At 39.9% G+C, this 18181-nt stretch overlaps 1 protein-coding gene and 1 long non-coding RNA gene across 2 annotated transcripts in view; both read left to right on the forward strand.

The window, feature by feature from the left end:
- Window positions 1-18181, forward strand: part of LOC306966348 — a 235599-nt gene that overhangs the window by 159003 nt on the left and 58415 nt on the right. The window lies entirely within an intron of this gene.
- The window catches only part of pip4p1a (phosphatidylinositol-4,5-bisphosphate 4-phosphatase 1a), a gene marked incomplete at its 3' end in the record, with an annotated part of 50436 nt that overhangs the window by 8344 nt on the left and 23911 nt on the right, over window positions 1-18181 (forward strand). Inside the window, exons 2-3 of the mRNA XM_079561068.1 lie at window positions 212-405; window positions 6036-6142. Of these exons, the coding sequence (XP_079417194.1) occupies window positions 212-405; window positions 6036-6142 (301 nt within the window). The remainder of the gene's footprint in view (window positions 1-211; window positions 406-6035; window positions 6143-18181) is intronic.

Below are 18181 nucleotides of genomic sequence, written 5' to 3' on the forward strand. Positions count from 1 at the left end.
AGTGGAAAGTAGTAGCACATAGGGGATAAAAGTCATATAAAAATGAAACATGTGAAGGTGAGGACTATTTGAAATCTGCTCATGAAGAAATAAACTGCACATTTATCAAAACTCGGACTCTCAAACTCCCTCTCACTCAACCTGGCCTATTGTACATTTGTTTTAGTGGTACACAAGCTTCAACTAACAGCATTTACTCTCGTGTCTCCAGGTTTCCCTCCGTTCCCCAGCCCCACAGCGCCCTCTGTGCTTCTGGGGGAGGACCCGCCGCCGTACTCCCCCCTCACCTCCCCCGAGAGCGGCTCTGCTCCCGTCATCAGCTGCAGGGTCTGTCAGAACCTCATCTCCGTGGAGGGCAAGATCCACCAACACGTCGTCAAGTGCGGGGTCTGCAACGAGGCCACGGTGAGTTCAAAGAGGTCACGTCAAATACAGCGCTGCACGGGATGGGGAAGCGGAATTACCGATTAAAAGATTCAATGAAAGTGCAACGAAAAAATATTAAAGAGGGGGTATTATGCTTTTTTCAGCCACATAGCACCAGTCTATATCACACTACAATGATGACGAGACCGTCTGTTGGTCTGTAAATGCAGTGAAATAGAATAACTGCCTTGTATAAAATTGCTCTTTCAAAATGGTGGTAGCGAATGACTTGAAATAGGCCTCTGTCTCTTTAAGAACCTCTGACCCTTTCCGACACGCCCCCTCCACACGCTGTCTGTGGCATCACAACACTACGCTCGTTGTCTCAACTGTATTGAAACTACGATCGGTGCATTTTACTTTTTATTGTTGGAAAGGAGCTACTGTTTATCACTTTGTGAACAATGGCCACACAGGATATTATTTGGAAACGAACCTTCCACACCGGACGCTTGGAAGCGGCTCTTGCCTGAAAAGTAACTGCTGTTTGGAGGCTCTCTCTTTGCATCTGCCATGCCCTATGGATCTCTAACTATACCCCCATGGACGACACCAGGATCTGCAGGAGCCCATACGATTCAAAGACGGACATTATCTGTGCAGGTGGACAATGGTTTTTCGAGGTTACCCCGTTAGCTTGTTATAATCGACTACAGCTCATTGTTGATGAAAAGTCTGCACTAAACCACAAATGTGTAAAGCCAGGCTCATTGTGTGATCATCGTAAAGGCTGCTTCGAGTAGTTGCCTGCTTTATTGACGTTATTTGTGCATAATATGCTGCCTGTTTTCAATGAATGTTGTGAAGGTGAAGGTTGTTAGCTTGTCGCGGCTAATAGTGCCTTAGCTCCGGGAGAAACCACTCGGCTACGACTCACTGTAGATGAAATGTGAGCAGTAAACTACAAAATCAACAAGCCAGGCTCCGTGTGTGATCATCATAAAGGCTGCTTCAAGCAGTTGCCTGTTTTAGTGACGTTTTCAATGCATAATATGCTGCTTGTATTCAGTGAATTTTCCCATTAGCTTGTCGCGGCTAGCTTGTTAGCTCCGGGAGAAAACCACTGGCTATGACCCAATGTAGATGAAATGTGAGCAATAAACTTCCAAATCAACAAGCCAGGCTCCGTGTGTGATCATTGTTAAACGGTTCTTTATGTATGTGGTGGTTTTATTGACTTTATGTGTGCATATTTCTCGTTTTCACGTGATGACTCGAGGCTTAGCTTAGCATTAGCTTTCTCCGGAGGCTCTGTGCATCATCAAGGCCCAGCGCAGAACCAGACACTGAAATAAGTGTTCTTGTCACCGGTTTGAATCCTGGGTGTTTCGGTAACAGAAACACTGATGTGTGTCTTTGTAAAAGTCTGCTGTGGCTCCGGTTCACAACACATGAAGCTAATCCTCCATGATGACTCTGTTTACATCTTAGGGCTAGACACTGCGGGGAGGTGGTTCTGCTGAGGAGCAGTGGTTGGTTACTCGGCTGGTGACGAAAGGTCGGAGGCGTATCCTGGAGGTCGAGGGCGTTTCCTGAAGGAATCAGGCGTTTTATCCCTAAAATGGCCGCCATCAGAGTTTTTACAGATTACTCGAAAATACGTGAATGTGCTAAGGCAACACTTCAGGCATGTTTTTAATGAGGGAATGACTTAATAACATGATGTAAAGCTTGAAAAAGTCGATTTTGCATAATACCCCCCCTTTAAAAAAACATGACAAAAAAGCAAAAAAACACAATAAATTAGTTTCCCCTAAATGGAAAGGTGACAAAAAAGTGAGAAAACATTGACAAAAAAGTGACGAAAAATTGATGAAAAAGTGGCAAAAATGACAAAAATGTGACAAAAAAATAACAAAAATGTGACAAAAAAGGACAAAAATTTGATAAAAAATGGATGAAAAAATGACAAAAATGTGACATAAATTTGACCAAAAAATGACAAAAATGTGACAAAAATGTGACAAAAAAAAATAACACAAATGTGACAAAAAAATGACAAAAAATTGGTAAAAAATGTGACAAAAAATGACAAAAATGTGACAAAAAATGACAAAAATGTGACAAAAAAATGACAAAAATGTGATATAAATTTGACCAAAAAATGACAAAAAATGAGACGAAAAAATGACAAAAATGTGACAAAAAAAATAACAAAAATGTGACAAAATGTGACAAAAAAATGACAAAAATTTGATAAAAAATGGATGAAAAAATGACAAAAATAAAAAAAAATGACAAAAATGTGATATAAATTTGACCAAAAAATGACAAAAATGTGCCGAAAAAATGACAAAAATGTGACAAAAAATGACAAAAATGTGACAAAATGTGACAAAAAAAATGACAAAAATTTGATTACAAAAATGGATGAAAAAATGACAAAAGAAAAAAAAAAGACAAAAATATGACAAAAAATGACAAAAAATTGATAAAAAATGGATGAAAAAATGACAAATAAAAAAAAAATGACAAAAATGTGATATAAATTTGACCAAAAAATGACAAAAATGTGACGAAAAATGACAAAAAAAATGACAAAAAAGTTACAAAAATGAGTTGAATACCCAACAAAAAAATGATGGAAAAAAAATCTGATGACGTGAGGAAAAAGATCCTCTCGGTTCAGGCGGGAGTTAAGAGGTTAAGCCTTTTATATCAGCTGTATTGTCCAAATAACATGAGAAAAACAGTATATAACTCGCCTTACTGCTATGACATATCACAGAAATATAACCGTCTCTCTCTCCTGTCTTGTCATGATGAAATAACGTGGTCATCTACCTGATATTAAGCTCTGTTTCCCCTAATTGGGCAGATTGTCAGTACAAGCCCACACACGCGCTCAGACCAGCTCCGCAGAATGTGATTTGACTGTGACAAATGGACCTAATTAAAAATGGCACGTCGCGGTGTAATTGTTGAGTTCCAGCGCGGCATTCCCCTCAGAAAGGGCCTGACGGGCTGATGGGCGCCCGCTGAGTAAATGACGTCGCGTTTAACGGGGGATTGATGAAGCGGCGGGGGGGCTCCCGAGGCTCGCCTTGATCAGGTTAGACCGACGGCGGGATGGAGGAGAAGGGAGATCGGGGTTAAACCTGTCGCCGCTGTGAGGAATGTGCTAGAACTATACTGGGCTGGTGCAGCAGATGGCGCTCTCCCCACAGCAAGGAGGAGTCTCGGACCAGATGGAGTTTTGTAACTATTCCTTAAAGAGATATTTCAGGATTTTTGACATAGGACCTCATTTCCTAGTTATCCAGAGTGTTGTTGATTCCTTATATTTGAAGTTTAGTGGTGCTAGGCTAGTGCTAGGCTAGTGGATGTCTATGGTAACTAGTAGCCTGCATTAAAAACAGTCTAACCCAAGCACAGTGCACCTGAAGCAAATCACTTATAACACCAGACTAACCATATAAATGTCTATGTTGACTGAATAATAATCATTTTGCATTTAAAATAACTTATATTTGAGCAGCATCAGCTTCCTAGTTGTAGCTACGCAGCGGCGGAGCGATCTGCTCAGTTACCGGATCTACAGTAGTTTGTTTACCGCATTACTACACGTGGAATTCACAAAGGGGCTTCCTCCAAATCAGATATGGCAACGTTTGGAGGACGAGCCCGTGATTTTGAAGAGGTTTTTAATGCAGGCTACTAGTTACCATAGAAATGCGCTAGCCTAGCACTAGCCTAGCACCACTAAACTCTTCAAATATAAGTTCTTTTAAATGCAAAATGGTTATATTTAAAACATTATTCAGTCGACACAGACGTTTATATGGGTAGTCTGGTGTTATAAGTGATTTACCTCAGGGTCAGACTGTTTTAATGCAGGCTACTAGTTACCATAGACATGCACTAGCCTTGCACTAGCCTAGCATCATTAAACTCTTCAAATATAAGGACTGCATGAATTAAAATATAAAAATCTCCAGAAATCAACAACACTCTGGATAACTAGGAAATGAGGCCCTATGTCAAAAATCCTGAAATATCCCTTTAACTCAGCAACTTCTGCGCAACTAAAGTGAGTTTCTGATCAGTTAAATCCTTTTTACTTGTTATATTTGCACGTAGGAAGTGGTGTCCAGCGCAGGTTTTCAGGTATTCTTGGCATTACTTGTGTTCATGCCTGTCACAATATTTACTATATTGACTTATCGCTCGGTAGTAAAATGAACAACGATAAAAATGTTCACTATCCAAGTACGAGTGCGATAGTCCTTATAACATTACTTAGTACGCAGGCCTATGTTTCTGTTACACATTGTTTAAAGACCAGAGAAATGCTGCAGTGGTTTGACAGATAGGCAACAGGTTAACCAATGTGTGTGATGTTGTTTTGAAAAGAAACGAACAAACGCTACTCTATTTTTGCTGTAATGTAAGTTAATATCTTAATCCATACAGAAGTGTGGTTTTATCAGGAAAGATTTCACCAGAATAAAGTAGATGAAATATCGATATTATCATTTATTGGAGAGGATTTATCGATTATCAAAAGAAATATCATGACAGGCGGACTTGTGGTGTCCCCCAGGGGTCAGTTTTGGGCCCAACACTGTTTAATGTGTTATTACATCTCTTTGCTGAAGACACAAATATATTCTATAGTAGTGATGATTACAATGAGCTGGTAAATGCAGTAAACAAAGAACCAAAGGCAATGAAAAAGTGGATAGACATAAGTAAATAAAACTTAACTAATTGGTTATCGTCTTGTACTCCTCTGTGCCATTGCCTGGAATAAATGAAGAAATTAAGGCAAACATAAATGCAAAGAGAAGTTTGATTTTTATGCAATATTGTGTTTTATTACTATTATTATTATTATTATTTAGGTATAAAAAAAACAAAATTTTGATCACAACTTTTGGAAAAATGGCCTGGAAAATTAGGCATTTCAGCAACAATTAAAAAAAAACACCCGCGATATCCTGGAGGGACTGATTCTTCCATCCCGTAAATATTTGCACACTTCTGGCACATTTACACTGACGTTTGACTGATGTTAGTTTCAACTTCCAGCCTCAACATTGACCTACAGTAGCACTTATTTGAAAGAGGAATTGAAAGACTTTTGCATAACATCACCCTCAGATATGCGATATAAATGAGTTATTGTGCCAGACCTTGGTTAAAAAGATACTGCATGCTATTGTATCTTCTGCATATAAATATAAACTCAAACCTACTATTGCACCGATAACCACTAATTCAACATTTGACCTTTGCAGCACCTTTTCTCGCGAGTTGCCGGGCACAGATCCGTCTCTACTCTCTGTCTGTTCTTTCTGTTTGCTGACACACTTCCTGGTTCAACAGACGCTTTTCTTGCTGACTCCTGTTCCATTTTATCTCCTGGGTGGTGGAGCGAGTTTTCGGTCTGTTTTCCTGTCGAGATTTCAAAGCAGCCCCAAACAGTCGCTCGTGTGTTGACAACATTATCTGACTTTAGATCCTTCTCGTCTGCTCCTGTCAGCCACGATCGATCCATGCGAGAAAGCCCCTCCCTGACAGATTATTAACGTTGCTTTAACAATCGACTTTACTTTACTCGTCTTGTAAACTTTGTCCTGACTCCGTTTCGCTCTTGTCTCCCGCAGCCCATTAAAAACGCCCCGGCTGGAAAGAAGTACGTGCGCTGTCCCTGTAACTGTCTGCTCATCTGCAAAGTCACCTCCCAAAGGATCGCCTGCCCGCGCCCCTACTGGTGAGGATGTGGTATTACACTCTAAGTAGCATGAAATACAGCGAACTGGAGAGAATACACAGTGTCTTAGTGCAGTAGAAGGAACATTTGCCAGAATATATCGAGTACTAATGTTTATATATTTGTATAAAAGACTGTGTGTTCATGTGAGGTCATAACTAGAGGTCGACAGATATGGATTTTTCTAAGGCCGATGCTGATATTATTGGATGATTATTGTCAAGTGTCTCGACTATAATCCAGTGTATGATGCTTCTAAATTGTAAAATGTCAATGTTGGACTGTAGCAGCAGGGGGCGCTTTATTAACCTCTTAACTCCCGCCTGAACCGAGTGATCTTTTTCCTCATGTCATCAGATTTTTTTTCCATCATTTTTTTGTTGGGTGTTCAACTCATTTTTTGTTGTCATTTTTTGTAATTTTTTTGTCATTTTTTCGTCTAATTTTTGTCATTTTTTAGTCAAATTTTTATCAAATTTTTGTCATTTTTTAGTCATTTTTTCGTCTAATTTTTGTCATTTTTTCGTCAAATTTTTATCAAATTTTTGTCATTTTTTTGTCATTTTTTCGTCTAATTTTTGTCATTTTTTGGTCAAATTTTTATCACATTTTTGTCACTTTTTGTCTTTTTTTGTCATTTTTTGGTCAAATTTTTATCACATTTTTGTCACTTTTTGTCTTTTTTTGTCATTTCTTTTGTCTTTTTTGTGACATTTTTGCCACTTTTTCATCAATTTTTCGTCACTTTTTTGTCAAACTTTTCTCACTTTTTCGTCACATTTTCATAATTGTTTTCGTCTCAGTTTTGTCACTATTTTCACACCTTTTTTCCAGAAGCTTTTGGACTGGGGTAAAGCCAAACTGGAGAAAATGTAATCAGTTCAGGTGGGAGTTAAGGGGTTAAAGGCATAGGGCTGATTCATTCAAGACATTCATGTTTTGTAGGTACTTCCCTTTGAAAGACAAAAATCAGCAGATTCCAAAACCAATAGTAGTAAGTCTCTATCTCTTATGGTTCTGAAATTATAAGCAATTATAATTCTGCAACATAAAATATACAAAATATGATCAGAAGTGAACAAACTCGGCTCCTCTCAGGGATAGGAAGCTGTATTTTAAGGCTGAGCTCTTTCCAATGCAAAAGACAGGAAGTGGCTCTTACTTTTGGTTATATTATTTATACTTATTTAGCAGCAATTTTTAAGGGGCCAGATGCAAATTAGCCTCTTTATACTCACAACTGCCACCTTAGGTCATACGTGGAACTGTACCTTCTATATTAAGCTCGTGCATGACGGTAATTCGGACCCGAAGTAACAACTTTTTGAGTGACAGTGCAGGATTTTAGAGGCAGTTGTGGTGAACAGGTCTGAGCTCATTTTACACATTAGGACATAGCTGGAACATGTGGGGGGAGGAAAATACTTCAACATTTTTAAACTCTATATAGTCCCTTATATTCTCATTTTTAAGCGGCTGACAGGAAGTGACATAGAGGCAAAGCTCTATAGCAGTTTGACTCATTTCTCATTGACATATGGTCGACATTGCAACAGTTGTTTGCTTCTATCTATGTCACTTCCTGTCAGTGTGCAATAAGGAAGTGAAAAGATCAACGTTGCAAAGATGGTCAAACTAAAGAAAATCTTAAAATATAATTGTGTCTATTGTGTTTTAATCGGCCGATACCCTCTGGTCAAAATCAGATGGTTTCCTCTCTTAACATTTATACAAATTCACCAAAACAACTTATGCTGCGACATTACATCAAAATTATTTAACTGGACTGATGTCGACACAGCTGGTTTCTGAGGATGTGTTAAAATCTGCGGGAGCTGCTTCCACAGTTTGATGGTTTTAAGTGAAAAGGCATCGGTGTATCTTTTTGGGATGGCAGAGCAGTATAATTAAAAGTCAACACATTATGCATATGAGTGTGAGCGTGTAAATTTAACTGGCATCAAGATTTCTTGTAAAATAGTGACATTGCCCGACTATTTCTGCTGCATAAATTGTCGAGAATACAAACATTATGCCATAAATCACAATCAACTGCAGTTTTGGCAGTTTTGTTTTGCTCAAAAGTGGACAGTTGATTCAATTTACCTTTGAATACCAACATTTTTCCTCATTTCTTTGTTTAAAATGCAATATGCACTGATTTTCTTTGCCCTTTAAGTGACTGCTTTCCAAATACAGTGGGGAAAAAAAGTATTTGGTCAGTTTCCCATAGACTTTCTATTGGATTTTGGCCAAATACTTTTTTTCCCCACTGTAAGCGTCCAAAACTCTTGAGGGAGGGAGTCCACAGAGTCCCACTAAAGGGTCCGCGCGACAGAAAAGGTTGGGAACCACTGCTGAACACAATAGGTTAATTCTCCAGCAGGTGATTTTGCCCGTTAGCCTGGAATGTTAGAGTAAAGGTGGGGTTAAGTTGTTCGCTCACACTTTTCCCACGTGCTCTGAGCTGATCCCTGTCACAGAAAAGTGAAGCTGGTCACGTGAAGAGGAAAGCGTGAGAATAACTCATACACGAGAGACTTATCCAAAGCCACAAGTCTTTCTGGTGTAATCACTTTTTATCAGATTACTGTTGTTGGACCATTGTGTCTAAACCGTGCTCTCATTATATAGTAAAATAATGAACCAGAGCCACAGAAACATGTTTTTTCTCCACGTTGTCACTCAGATTGAGTCCAGTGGGTCAAGACCCGCTCGCTCTGATATATGACTCGTTTAGTGGGTCTTTTTAAGTTCAAGGATTTGTGAATGAATAAAAGTGCCTCAGTGAAGGATGGTTCATCTAGTTTTTAGATTTGCTTTGTAAAGCTTTTGATATCGGGTTAGCGACTGCAGCCAGGACAGTGTTTTGGAAGTGAACAAAGCTGTTGTATTTCTCTGTCATGAGGGGATTCAGCTCAGTTACCTTCAGTGACTCTAGTTCTCTGAATGGTCTAAAACAAAAAATACTGTCTCATTGGGAAATCAATCAATCAATCAAATTTTATTTGTATAGCGCCCAACAACAACCAGAAGGTGCCCAGAGCGCTTTCCAGGATAAAAACAAAAATCACAGTAGACAACAATAAATACAAAACACATAAAACAGCAGTCGAGTCGATGGTTATGTATCAAAAGCTTTTCTGAAAAGATGTGTCTTCAACTGTGATTTAAAAACACTCAACTCAGTGATGTTTCGAAGCTGTACCGGAAGTGCGTTCCACAGCTTTGGGCCTTGTGCGGCAAATGACCGGCCTCCAAACTTTTTGTATTAGAACTTGGGAGTGACGAGGGAGGTGTGTTCAGAGGAGCGCAGAGTTCTGGCTGGTTCGTGGACCGTTACTAATTCGGCGAGGTAGGACAAGGTAGCCATCAGGTGGGTGTTTCAGTTCGGGACTATAACTCGCTCCGGAGTAGGGCTGGACGATTTGGACTAAAAGTCATATACCGATATATATTTAGGTTGAATATCAATATGCAATATATATCCCGACATTTTTTCCTGCAAAGTGTGAGCTGTGAAATGAAATGTTCAGTCAAAGTCAAAGCCAAATACGAGTAGTTTTATTGAAAACTCACTATAAAATGTAAACATAAAAACTGTACAACAAAGCTCCATAAGGAGTACATTTAAATAGTAGTTAAAATAGCCTACAAAACAATATAGGGCAGCATTTATATATAAAGAGATAACAAAATAAAGTGCTCAGTTTAAGAATAGATTATTATTATTATTGTTTTAAATCAGCTTGAGATCACCTGTTTCTTTTTGTTAGCATAATAGTTTATCTGAATTTGATCCCAATATACACGATATGGTCTAATTCTATATCTCATTTAAAAATATATCGATATATCTTAAATATTGATATATCGCCCAGCCCTACTCCGGAGTATAACTCGTACCAGCCTTGGCAACTACCTGGGCTTGGAGGCATAACTGCACCGTTGACGAGCCTCTCTCGTTTGTAAACTCTTTCATCTAGCTGTGGCCATCTAGCTTTTAGCCCGCGATTAGCTTCTTTTGTTTTCTTCATTGCAGTAAGAGTAACCTCCGCTTTTCACCAGTCCCTCACAAGTTTCTCACTCACTCCAAACCTTCTTTCTGCTGCTCGATTACCGTGTTTCTTCAGTGGTACAGGAGTGGCAGACACTGGTACACAAGCCTAGAGCGCCCTCTAGCGGCTCTCAGTGTGAAAATAACAAACATGTGAAATGACATATTTTGATATATAGGTCGCACCTGAGTATAAGTCGCACCCCCAGCCCATCAGCCGTTCCAAAGCTGCGGGTCAGGGACCAGAGGTGAGAGAATGTGACCATTTGCCATTTTAAAAAGTGAGAGGAAACAGCCTAGTGTGGCCCTAAACCTAATCTGACCGTGGCAAATGGTCAGTGGTTCTCACAGGTCATTATGAGGTCATTTTCTTCTGTTACGACCCGGCTCAGCTAGTTAAAAAGGAATTAACAAAAACCAAGATGTAAAACGGAAAAATAAAGTTGTAATTTAATAAAAGGAGTGTAAAAGGTAATCTTAACAAAATGGGTGTGCAACAAAAATAACCAAACAAAGGCTATTTACAATATGTACAAAGGTTAACCGAAACAAAGGTACTAAGACTAAACTAAGAAGTGTCTCAAACCACGAGTGTCACATACAGGCCTACACAAAAACAAGTGACACAGAAAAAACACACACGAGAGACACAACTGAACGAACTGTAAACTCTCTGAACACAAAAGTTAACGTTAACAAAGAGACACAGAACAAACAATCAGGTAAACAACAATCAGGACCATGGACGAGCAGCCAACCAGAACAGAGCATGGAACGAGTCCTCCAATCGCAGGCCATAGCTCTCACAGCCAGACATCCATGGAGGGAAAGGACAGGTTTAGGCCACACAATATACAAATATACAAAAATATACAAAAAGGAGGGAGCCTGGAGGCCTGGGGCTGTAACACTTCCAACGGCCCTGCACTACTGTCTAACTGTTTTGGACCGTGAATGGGTTCGCTCTCCGTGATGCGTACTGTAGGGCCCCCTAGTGGATTTTTGCTTAGGGCCCCAACAAGCCTAGCACCGGCTCTGGGCTCACATGAGGCTTGTTTAACTCGCCTGTCCAGCCACGCACATGGCTGGAGAGGGAGGGAATGCATCCATGAGAGCGGAGAGAGCCTTTACAAAGCATCTGTTGTGATTGTGTGATTATCCCGGCTCGTCTGCACCGATGAGAAGAGCGTTAAAGGTCCTATATCATGCAAAATCGACTTTTTGGAGCTTTTAGCCATGTTGTTATGCTATTTCCTTATCAAAAACACCCCCAGAGTGGTTTGTGGCTTCATTCACGCAGCTCTCAGTAATCCTCCTGAATCCTGCTCTCTGAGGCTCCTCCCTCTCCTGGTGAACGACTGAGTGTTCAGTTGTGTCGTAACAGCGGAACGGAAGTGCTCGACGTCTGTAATGTAATGTCTTAATTCTATGCTTAAGGCCTGATTTTAATTTGTAAAACAGCGTTTTCATTATTTCTGTCGTAAGAGAGAAACAAAGAAAAAAAAAAAGAAAAAAAAAGGATGTGCCAGAGGTGCTTCCAGGTCAGCTGTGGCCAAAACAAACACCCCTGAGCGTCTGAACAGATCAGTCATGTTTGCGCTGCAGCTGTGAAGATGGAGCTCGTTGTCATCTATTCTGGACACCTGTTCTTATTCTTACCTAACGATAATGTCACGGAGAAAAAGAAGCGCGTTTGGCTACGAGGACGAGGAGTTTATTCAACCTTTTTCAGGAAGAGGCCACTCAGCTGTTTTTTTTCTCCGGGATTCAGCGACTATCAGCCAAAATATTGTTTTTCTGTGACTGTCACTGATGGATGTTTGGTGAACCTTCGCCAGAATCAAAGTGGATTAACTTTTATAACCAACGCGAATACCATAATGTAAACAGCGCTGACTCACCAGAGCGGTGAGTCAGTCCAAACGCGGGTTAGCTTGTGTGTTAGCATATTAGCATGTGTGTTAGCCATTTATGAAGCTGTGTTGCAGATGTCAACTCCGTATAACTGCATCGTGAAGTAACTTCACTTATTGCTGTTTATTTATATTACGGTAAAGTTGTATGTGCGGCGAGAGGGGGCGGAGTTAACTGAATCGAAGCGTTGTGTCTTCCGGGTTTGAAAAATACCTCCAGAAAACACTTATATTTATCACAAAAATGAGTGCTCCATAGTGGTAGAGGTACAATATATCATATAAATGCCTATACTTAACTTTGGAATGGCTAAAATAGCATGATATAGCTCCTTTAAGGCTGCAGTTCGGTCCAGCAGAAGTGGCCCCAGGGCGGTGATGAGACCGGGTTTCCGCACCCCTCCCTATGTGGAAATGTAGAGCCGACTGCAGCAATGGTTATGGCCGGGTGGTAGTTTTCCTTAAATGTAACTCCCTGTATAAACCCCATACCGTCCTCATGACCCAGCCTTGGTGTAGTGTGAAACTTTGGGAAGCTCTGATCTCTCTCTGGACGCGGCGCTGTGCGAAAACAAGTGCAGCCGCTGAGGCAGGAGCAGGGAGTGGAAACGAGGAGCAGGGGGAGCAGCGGTGTCTCCATTAAAGCAGGTTTACACGAGGCGTTCAGGGACAGTGGGGAATAAGAGACTCATTAGACGGCGCTTCACTGTGGCTGCTCGCTGCACAAGTGCTGTAAATTATAACGCACTGCAGAGAAAACGAGGGAAGTCGTAAGTTGGCAGAATAAAAGTTTTCAATCTCGTTTTATTGCTGGATTTCAGTGGATTTTGAATGTTGGATTTTTCCCCACAAACCTGAGGGTCGCTGAAGGCGTTCTTGGGAAAAACACTTCAACCATGTTAGATTTATGAATGTGTCATTGCGTTTGGATGGTGGTCAGTTCAGCTAACATCTCTGTCGATCAAACATGACCAAGTGATTCCCAATCTGATAGGGGCCGAGAATTTCAGGGGTCAAAGAGCTTTGTCTCATTGGACATTCTTAGTATGTTGCAATGATTTGTAAATGCTGTGGTTTTGGACTGGAGGGGTCTGGCCCGTACAGTGGGGGCTTCTTGGATCAGTGTTAATTTCGTTGACTAAAATATTTAGTCTTAATTTTAGTCAAAGTGATATTTTTGTCGACTAAAATTGGACTAAAACTAAATTAAAAGTTTCTCATGAGACTAAAACTATGACTAAAATGTCCAGATATTTTAGTCGACTAAAATAAGACTAAATAAAAATGAAAAGGAGAGACTAAAATCATCCAAACTTCTACTGAGCGTCTGAAAGAGCCTCAGATCATGTAAATCTTCTGCCAAAGGATCAGCTCTGAGCTTTGTTCATGTGGAGCAGCTCCATGAAGCAGAGGAACAAGACTGAATATAATTATAAAGAATATTATAAATGCAAAGCCGACTAAATTAGTCTTAATTTTAGTCGACTAAATTGACATGCAGTTTTAGTCGACTAAAACTAGACTAAAATTGAAGCGTTTTTTTTGTCTAAATGTCGACTAAAATAAAAAATATTTTAGTCAAAAGACTAAAACTAAATTAAAATATGTTGTCAAAATTAACACTGTCTTGGATGAACCAATGATCTAAACTAGTGGTTCTCAACCTGAGGGTCAGGATCCCCAAAGGGGTCGTGAGACAAATTTGGGGGGGTCGCCAGATCATTTAGATAAAATATACATAATTTCATTAGCATATAATGTAATGTTTTGCTGTAGCGTGTATTTGCTATTTTACCAGAGTGACATTGTTTGTTCTTAGTTTGATGAATTTGATTTCAGCCATTTGTTTTTTTCTTTGTTTTTTAAAGGGAATTTAGTTTAAAAATGTCAAAATTAAGTATTTTCCTCCCCCTACATGTTCGAGCCATGTCCTAATGTGTAAAATGAGCTCAGACCTGTTCACCACAACTGCCTCTAAAATCCTGCACTGTGACTCAGAAAGGTGTTAATTCGAGTCTAAAGTGCCGTCATGCATGAGCTTAATATAGAAGGTGCAGAAGGTACATGTTACACGTATGACCTGAGGTGGCAGTAGTGAGTATAAGGGACGGACATTGCAAATTAGCCTTGGCTATAAATGTTGTAGTGTGGTACATGTTTATTGTTCACACATGTCCCTATCAAATAAATAAATAAATAAATAAATAAAAAAAAATTGGCAAACTTGCATCTAGCCCTTTAAGATTTATGTAGGCTAATGTTCCTATTTCTCACAGTGTGACCCGGGCGGGGGGTCACGAACCCCTATACCAGTTATAATGGGGGTCAGGGCTCCAAAAGGTTGAGAACCAATGCTCTAAACAACAGTCGACTAAAATGGCCGGCGTGGGTCTAAGGTTACTGTGCACTGCATTATCCCCGTAGGGAGCAGTGGCGCCCGCAGAGCAGCGCTCGGGGACCCAGCTCCAGATGAGTCAGGCTGAGAAAAATGTTAGGAGACTTCGCACATCGATTTGGGATGGGTGCGTAGAGGATAAAGGCTGAAAGCAAAGTATAATAAAGAAGATTATTTGCCTGAGGAAGACCTTGTCGGGTCGAAACGTTGCAGTTTAAATAAATCTTCTCCAAAGATTTGATCGTCAGAATCACCTGGAGGATTAACCATTTGTGTTCAGTTCCCGTCAAAAATGTGGAAACACTTTTTACGCATCTGCTTTTCTTTATTTTCAACACTATTCACAGTGAGTAATTCTCATTGAAGACGTTAAACTATGGATAAACACATGGGATTATGTAGGAAACGGCACGGTGGCGCAGCGGTTAGCGCTCACGCCTCACAGCCAGAAGGTCCTGGGTTGGATTCCCACCTGGACGGGGCCTTTCTGTGTGGAGTTTGCATGTTCTCCCCGTGTCTGCGTAGGTTTCCTCCGGGTACTCAGGTTTTCCCTACCACTAAAAACATGTACAATAGATTCCCCTCTGGGGCCAGGACTCCCCTGAAAAATAGATTTTTAATCTCAGTGGGACTATCCTGGTTAAATAAAGGTCAATGAAAATAAAAAAAAGGGTCAAAATATGTTTTATATTGTAAATTCTTTAAATCTTTATTCTTGACATTTTCTCCATCAGCTTCTTACGATCCTCGTCCCTGTAATGGTTTAACATTCTGTGAAGTGACGACATCTGGAAGTTCAATGAGAAAGTGTCAAAAGTGCAAAGCAGTATCAAAGCAAAAGGCAGCTTTTTTGAAAAATCTATTTAAACTTTATTTAATATACATTTATCATACGGCTCTTCACAATGCAAGTAGAACGTTCCATTGATTGAATGGGATTTTCCAACGTTCTACTGGTCATTATGTTCTGCTAGAGGACCTCTGACAAAAATAATGACCGCTGCCAATGACAACAGTGCTTGTAATACAGGCAGTGCTTAATTTGATCCCCCCGTTTGGGGTAACGCATTCCCTCAATTCAATTTTTTTCAGGGTAAAGGATCCGGGAAAGACTTAGGAGGATCCGGTAAAAAATGTATCTGATATAATGGTGTCTAATGAGAGTGTATTTTTTGGCCTGTTCCCTCAATCCATCACATCAGACCAAAAGTGTTCCTGAAAATACTAATTTGCAAATTAAGCACTGAATACAGGTCTTTCATATCACTCCGCACGTAGTAGTAGCTTCTAGCCTAGCCAAACGTTGCCAAGCAATAGAAGCTATCATTAAGCAGAAATCATTAAATAAACCTTTCAGTCTTCATAAAAGTTGATGTGAAGTTTATGTTATGTGTGTTCAGTTGGCAAATGCTTATTTTCCCGATAATGACCAGCGTTCTATACGTTATCTTTTACATATAATTCCATTTGTGTTTATTCATAAATGAAAAACACCTAAAAAGCATTTCCAAACTTTTGACGGGTCCTGCATGTTTTGGGGGAAACTGGATCCTATAATCCTAATAAAACAGTTTTCCTTTGTCCAAACCTATTAATTCTTTTATTCAAGGGTGTTTAAATGAGGTGGAGCAGGTCGAGAGTGAGGGCGAGATGATCCAGGTTCAGTGTCTTTTAGAATCGATGTCCTATCCAGTATCTGTGCATTGCTCTTATAAAAAAGTAACACAATGTGCAGATGTTATAAAATGTCTCTTTTAATTAAACCTTTAAAACCACAGAATCCACGCAGCGAGAGAAAACCTTTTGCCAGAGCGGTTTTGTATTTTATCTGGAGCCACTGTCATTGCACTGGCAGCGCATCTGAACCGCGCTGATTCTGTTTATGCCCCAGGCGCTAAATGTGCTAAAGCTACATCCGCCGCGCCAGGTTTATTCTCCTCCACCATAAAAACACATTTAATAGGAAACGTAGGTCATATTTAGCCCCGCAAATCTGACAGGTGTTTGTTCCTCTGCCGCGAGGGAGGATTTTTCATGGGCTTGATCCTAAATTTTGTTCACACCGAGTGAAAAAAATGATGCCTTAAAGTGAATATGACAGATTTAATGCTTTTGAAAATATGACTTATTTAGACGGGAACATCTGTCGTAACTAATAATTATCATTTTATTTCAGTGAAGCAGCAATTTTAATGAAGAAAGAGAAAAAAGTTCCACAGCAGTTTGACTCATTTCCCATTAACATAACACGGTTGCCACGGAAACAGTTTATCCATCCAGTATAATTTACCTGTTGAACTAAGAACTAAATAATGCACCCAACTTCAGAGCCGTGGGAAGATGTTTTAGTTAGGGGGCGCTGAGGGACAAAATTTACCCCCAAAATACTTTTTCTGTGCATAAATCCTATTTATTAACCTCTTAACTCCCGCCTGAACCGAGAGCATTTTCTCCAGTTCAGCTTTACCCAAATCCTGTAGGCCAGTGTAACGCCTCATTTGAAAGACCTACAAAACTAAATTGATCTTTTTCCTCACATCAGATTTTTTTTCATCACTTTTTTTGTTGGGCAGTCATCTCATTTTTGTCAAATTTACGTGACTTTTTTGACACTTTTTTGTCAAATTCTCATCACTTTTTCGTCCATTTTTTTCTCAATTTTTCGTCAAATTTTTCTCACTTTTTTGTCAAATTTTTGTCCATTTTTGTCATTTTTTCTAATTTTTTTGTCACTTTTTCATCACTGTTTTCTCACTTTTTTCACATTTTCATCCTTGTTTTCGTCTCAGTTTTGTTGCTATTTTCACACCTTTTTTCCAGAAGCTTTTTGACTGGGGTAAAGCTGGAGAAAATGTGCTCGGTTCAGGTGGGAGTTAAGGGGTTGATATTGTCTGCAGTTCACAAACTATCCACCAGGGGGTGCTGCAGCGCCCTCAGCACCCTGGGTTCCCACGGCCTTGCCCAACTTTAATATACACGATGTAATTAGGAAATGATACAAACTGAAAGATAGTAGTGTAAACTGTGTTCTAAGTTTAGAACATATTTAACGAGCCTTAAGTGGGGAGGGGGTTCTGCTGAGGAGCAGTGGTTGGTTACTCGGCTGGTGACGAAAGCTCGGAGGCGTCTCCAGGAGGTGGGGGCGTTCCTAGGAGGACTCAGGCAAACCTATCCCTAAAATGGCCGGTAAAGCTTGAAAAAGTCGATTTTGCATAATACCCCCCCTTTAAAGTTATGGGACATACAGCATTACAAGGGACATTAAAGCTACACTGCGTAGAATTTCACCCAATAAATAAAATCCAAATACAAGCATTTATATTATTTTCATCATTGAAAAATACCTCACAAATGTACAAAGAAACATGTGCCTTTCCTGGCAATGACTGTCACTTTACCGGGAGTAGGTGCATCTCCAGCTCGTCTCCAAAAGTTAGCAGAATTTTGATTTAAACAGGTTAGGTCCCCATCCAAATCCACTCTTTGATCACCCACTGTAAAAAGAGTATTTTCTGTGTCGAGCTGCTCATTAGGGGTTTTGTACTGACAGCATTAGTAGTCCAAAATGTTACACAGTGCGCCTTTAAAGATGTATTATGTAACTTAATGTGTAAAAAATAAACTTGTATTTCCACCCAGCAGCATGTGGATGAGTCCAATAACTAGATATTGCA

The sequence above is a fragment of the Gobius niger genome (assembly GCF_951799975.1).
Source record: "Gobius niger genome assembly, chromosome: 8".
In the NCBI taxonomy this organism is placed as follows: Eukaryota; Metazoa; Chordata; class Actinopteri; order Gobiiformes; family Gobiidae; genus Gobius; species Gobius niger.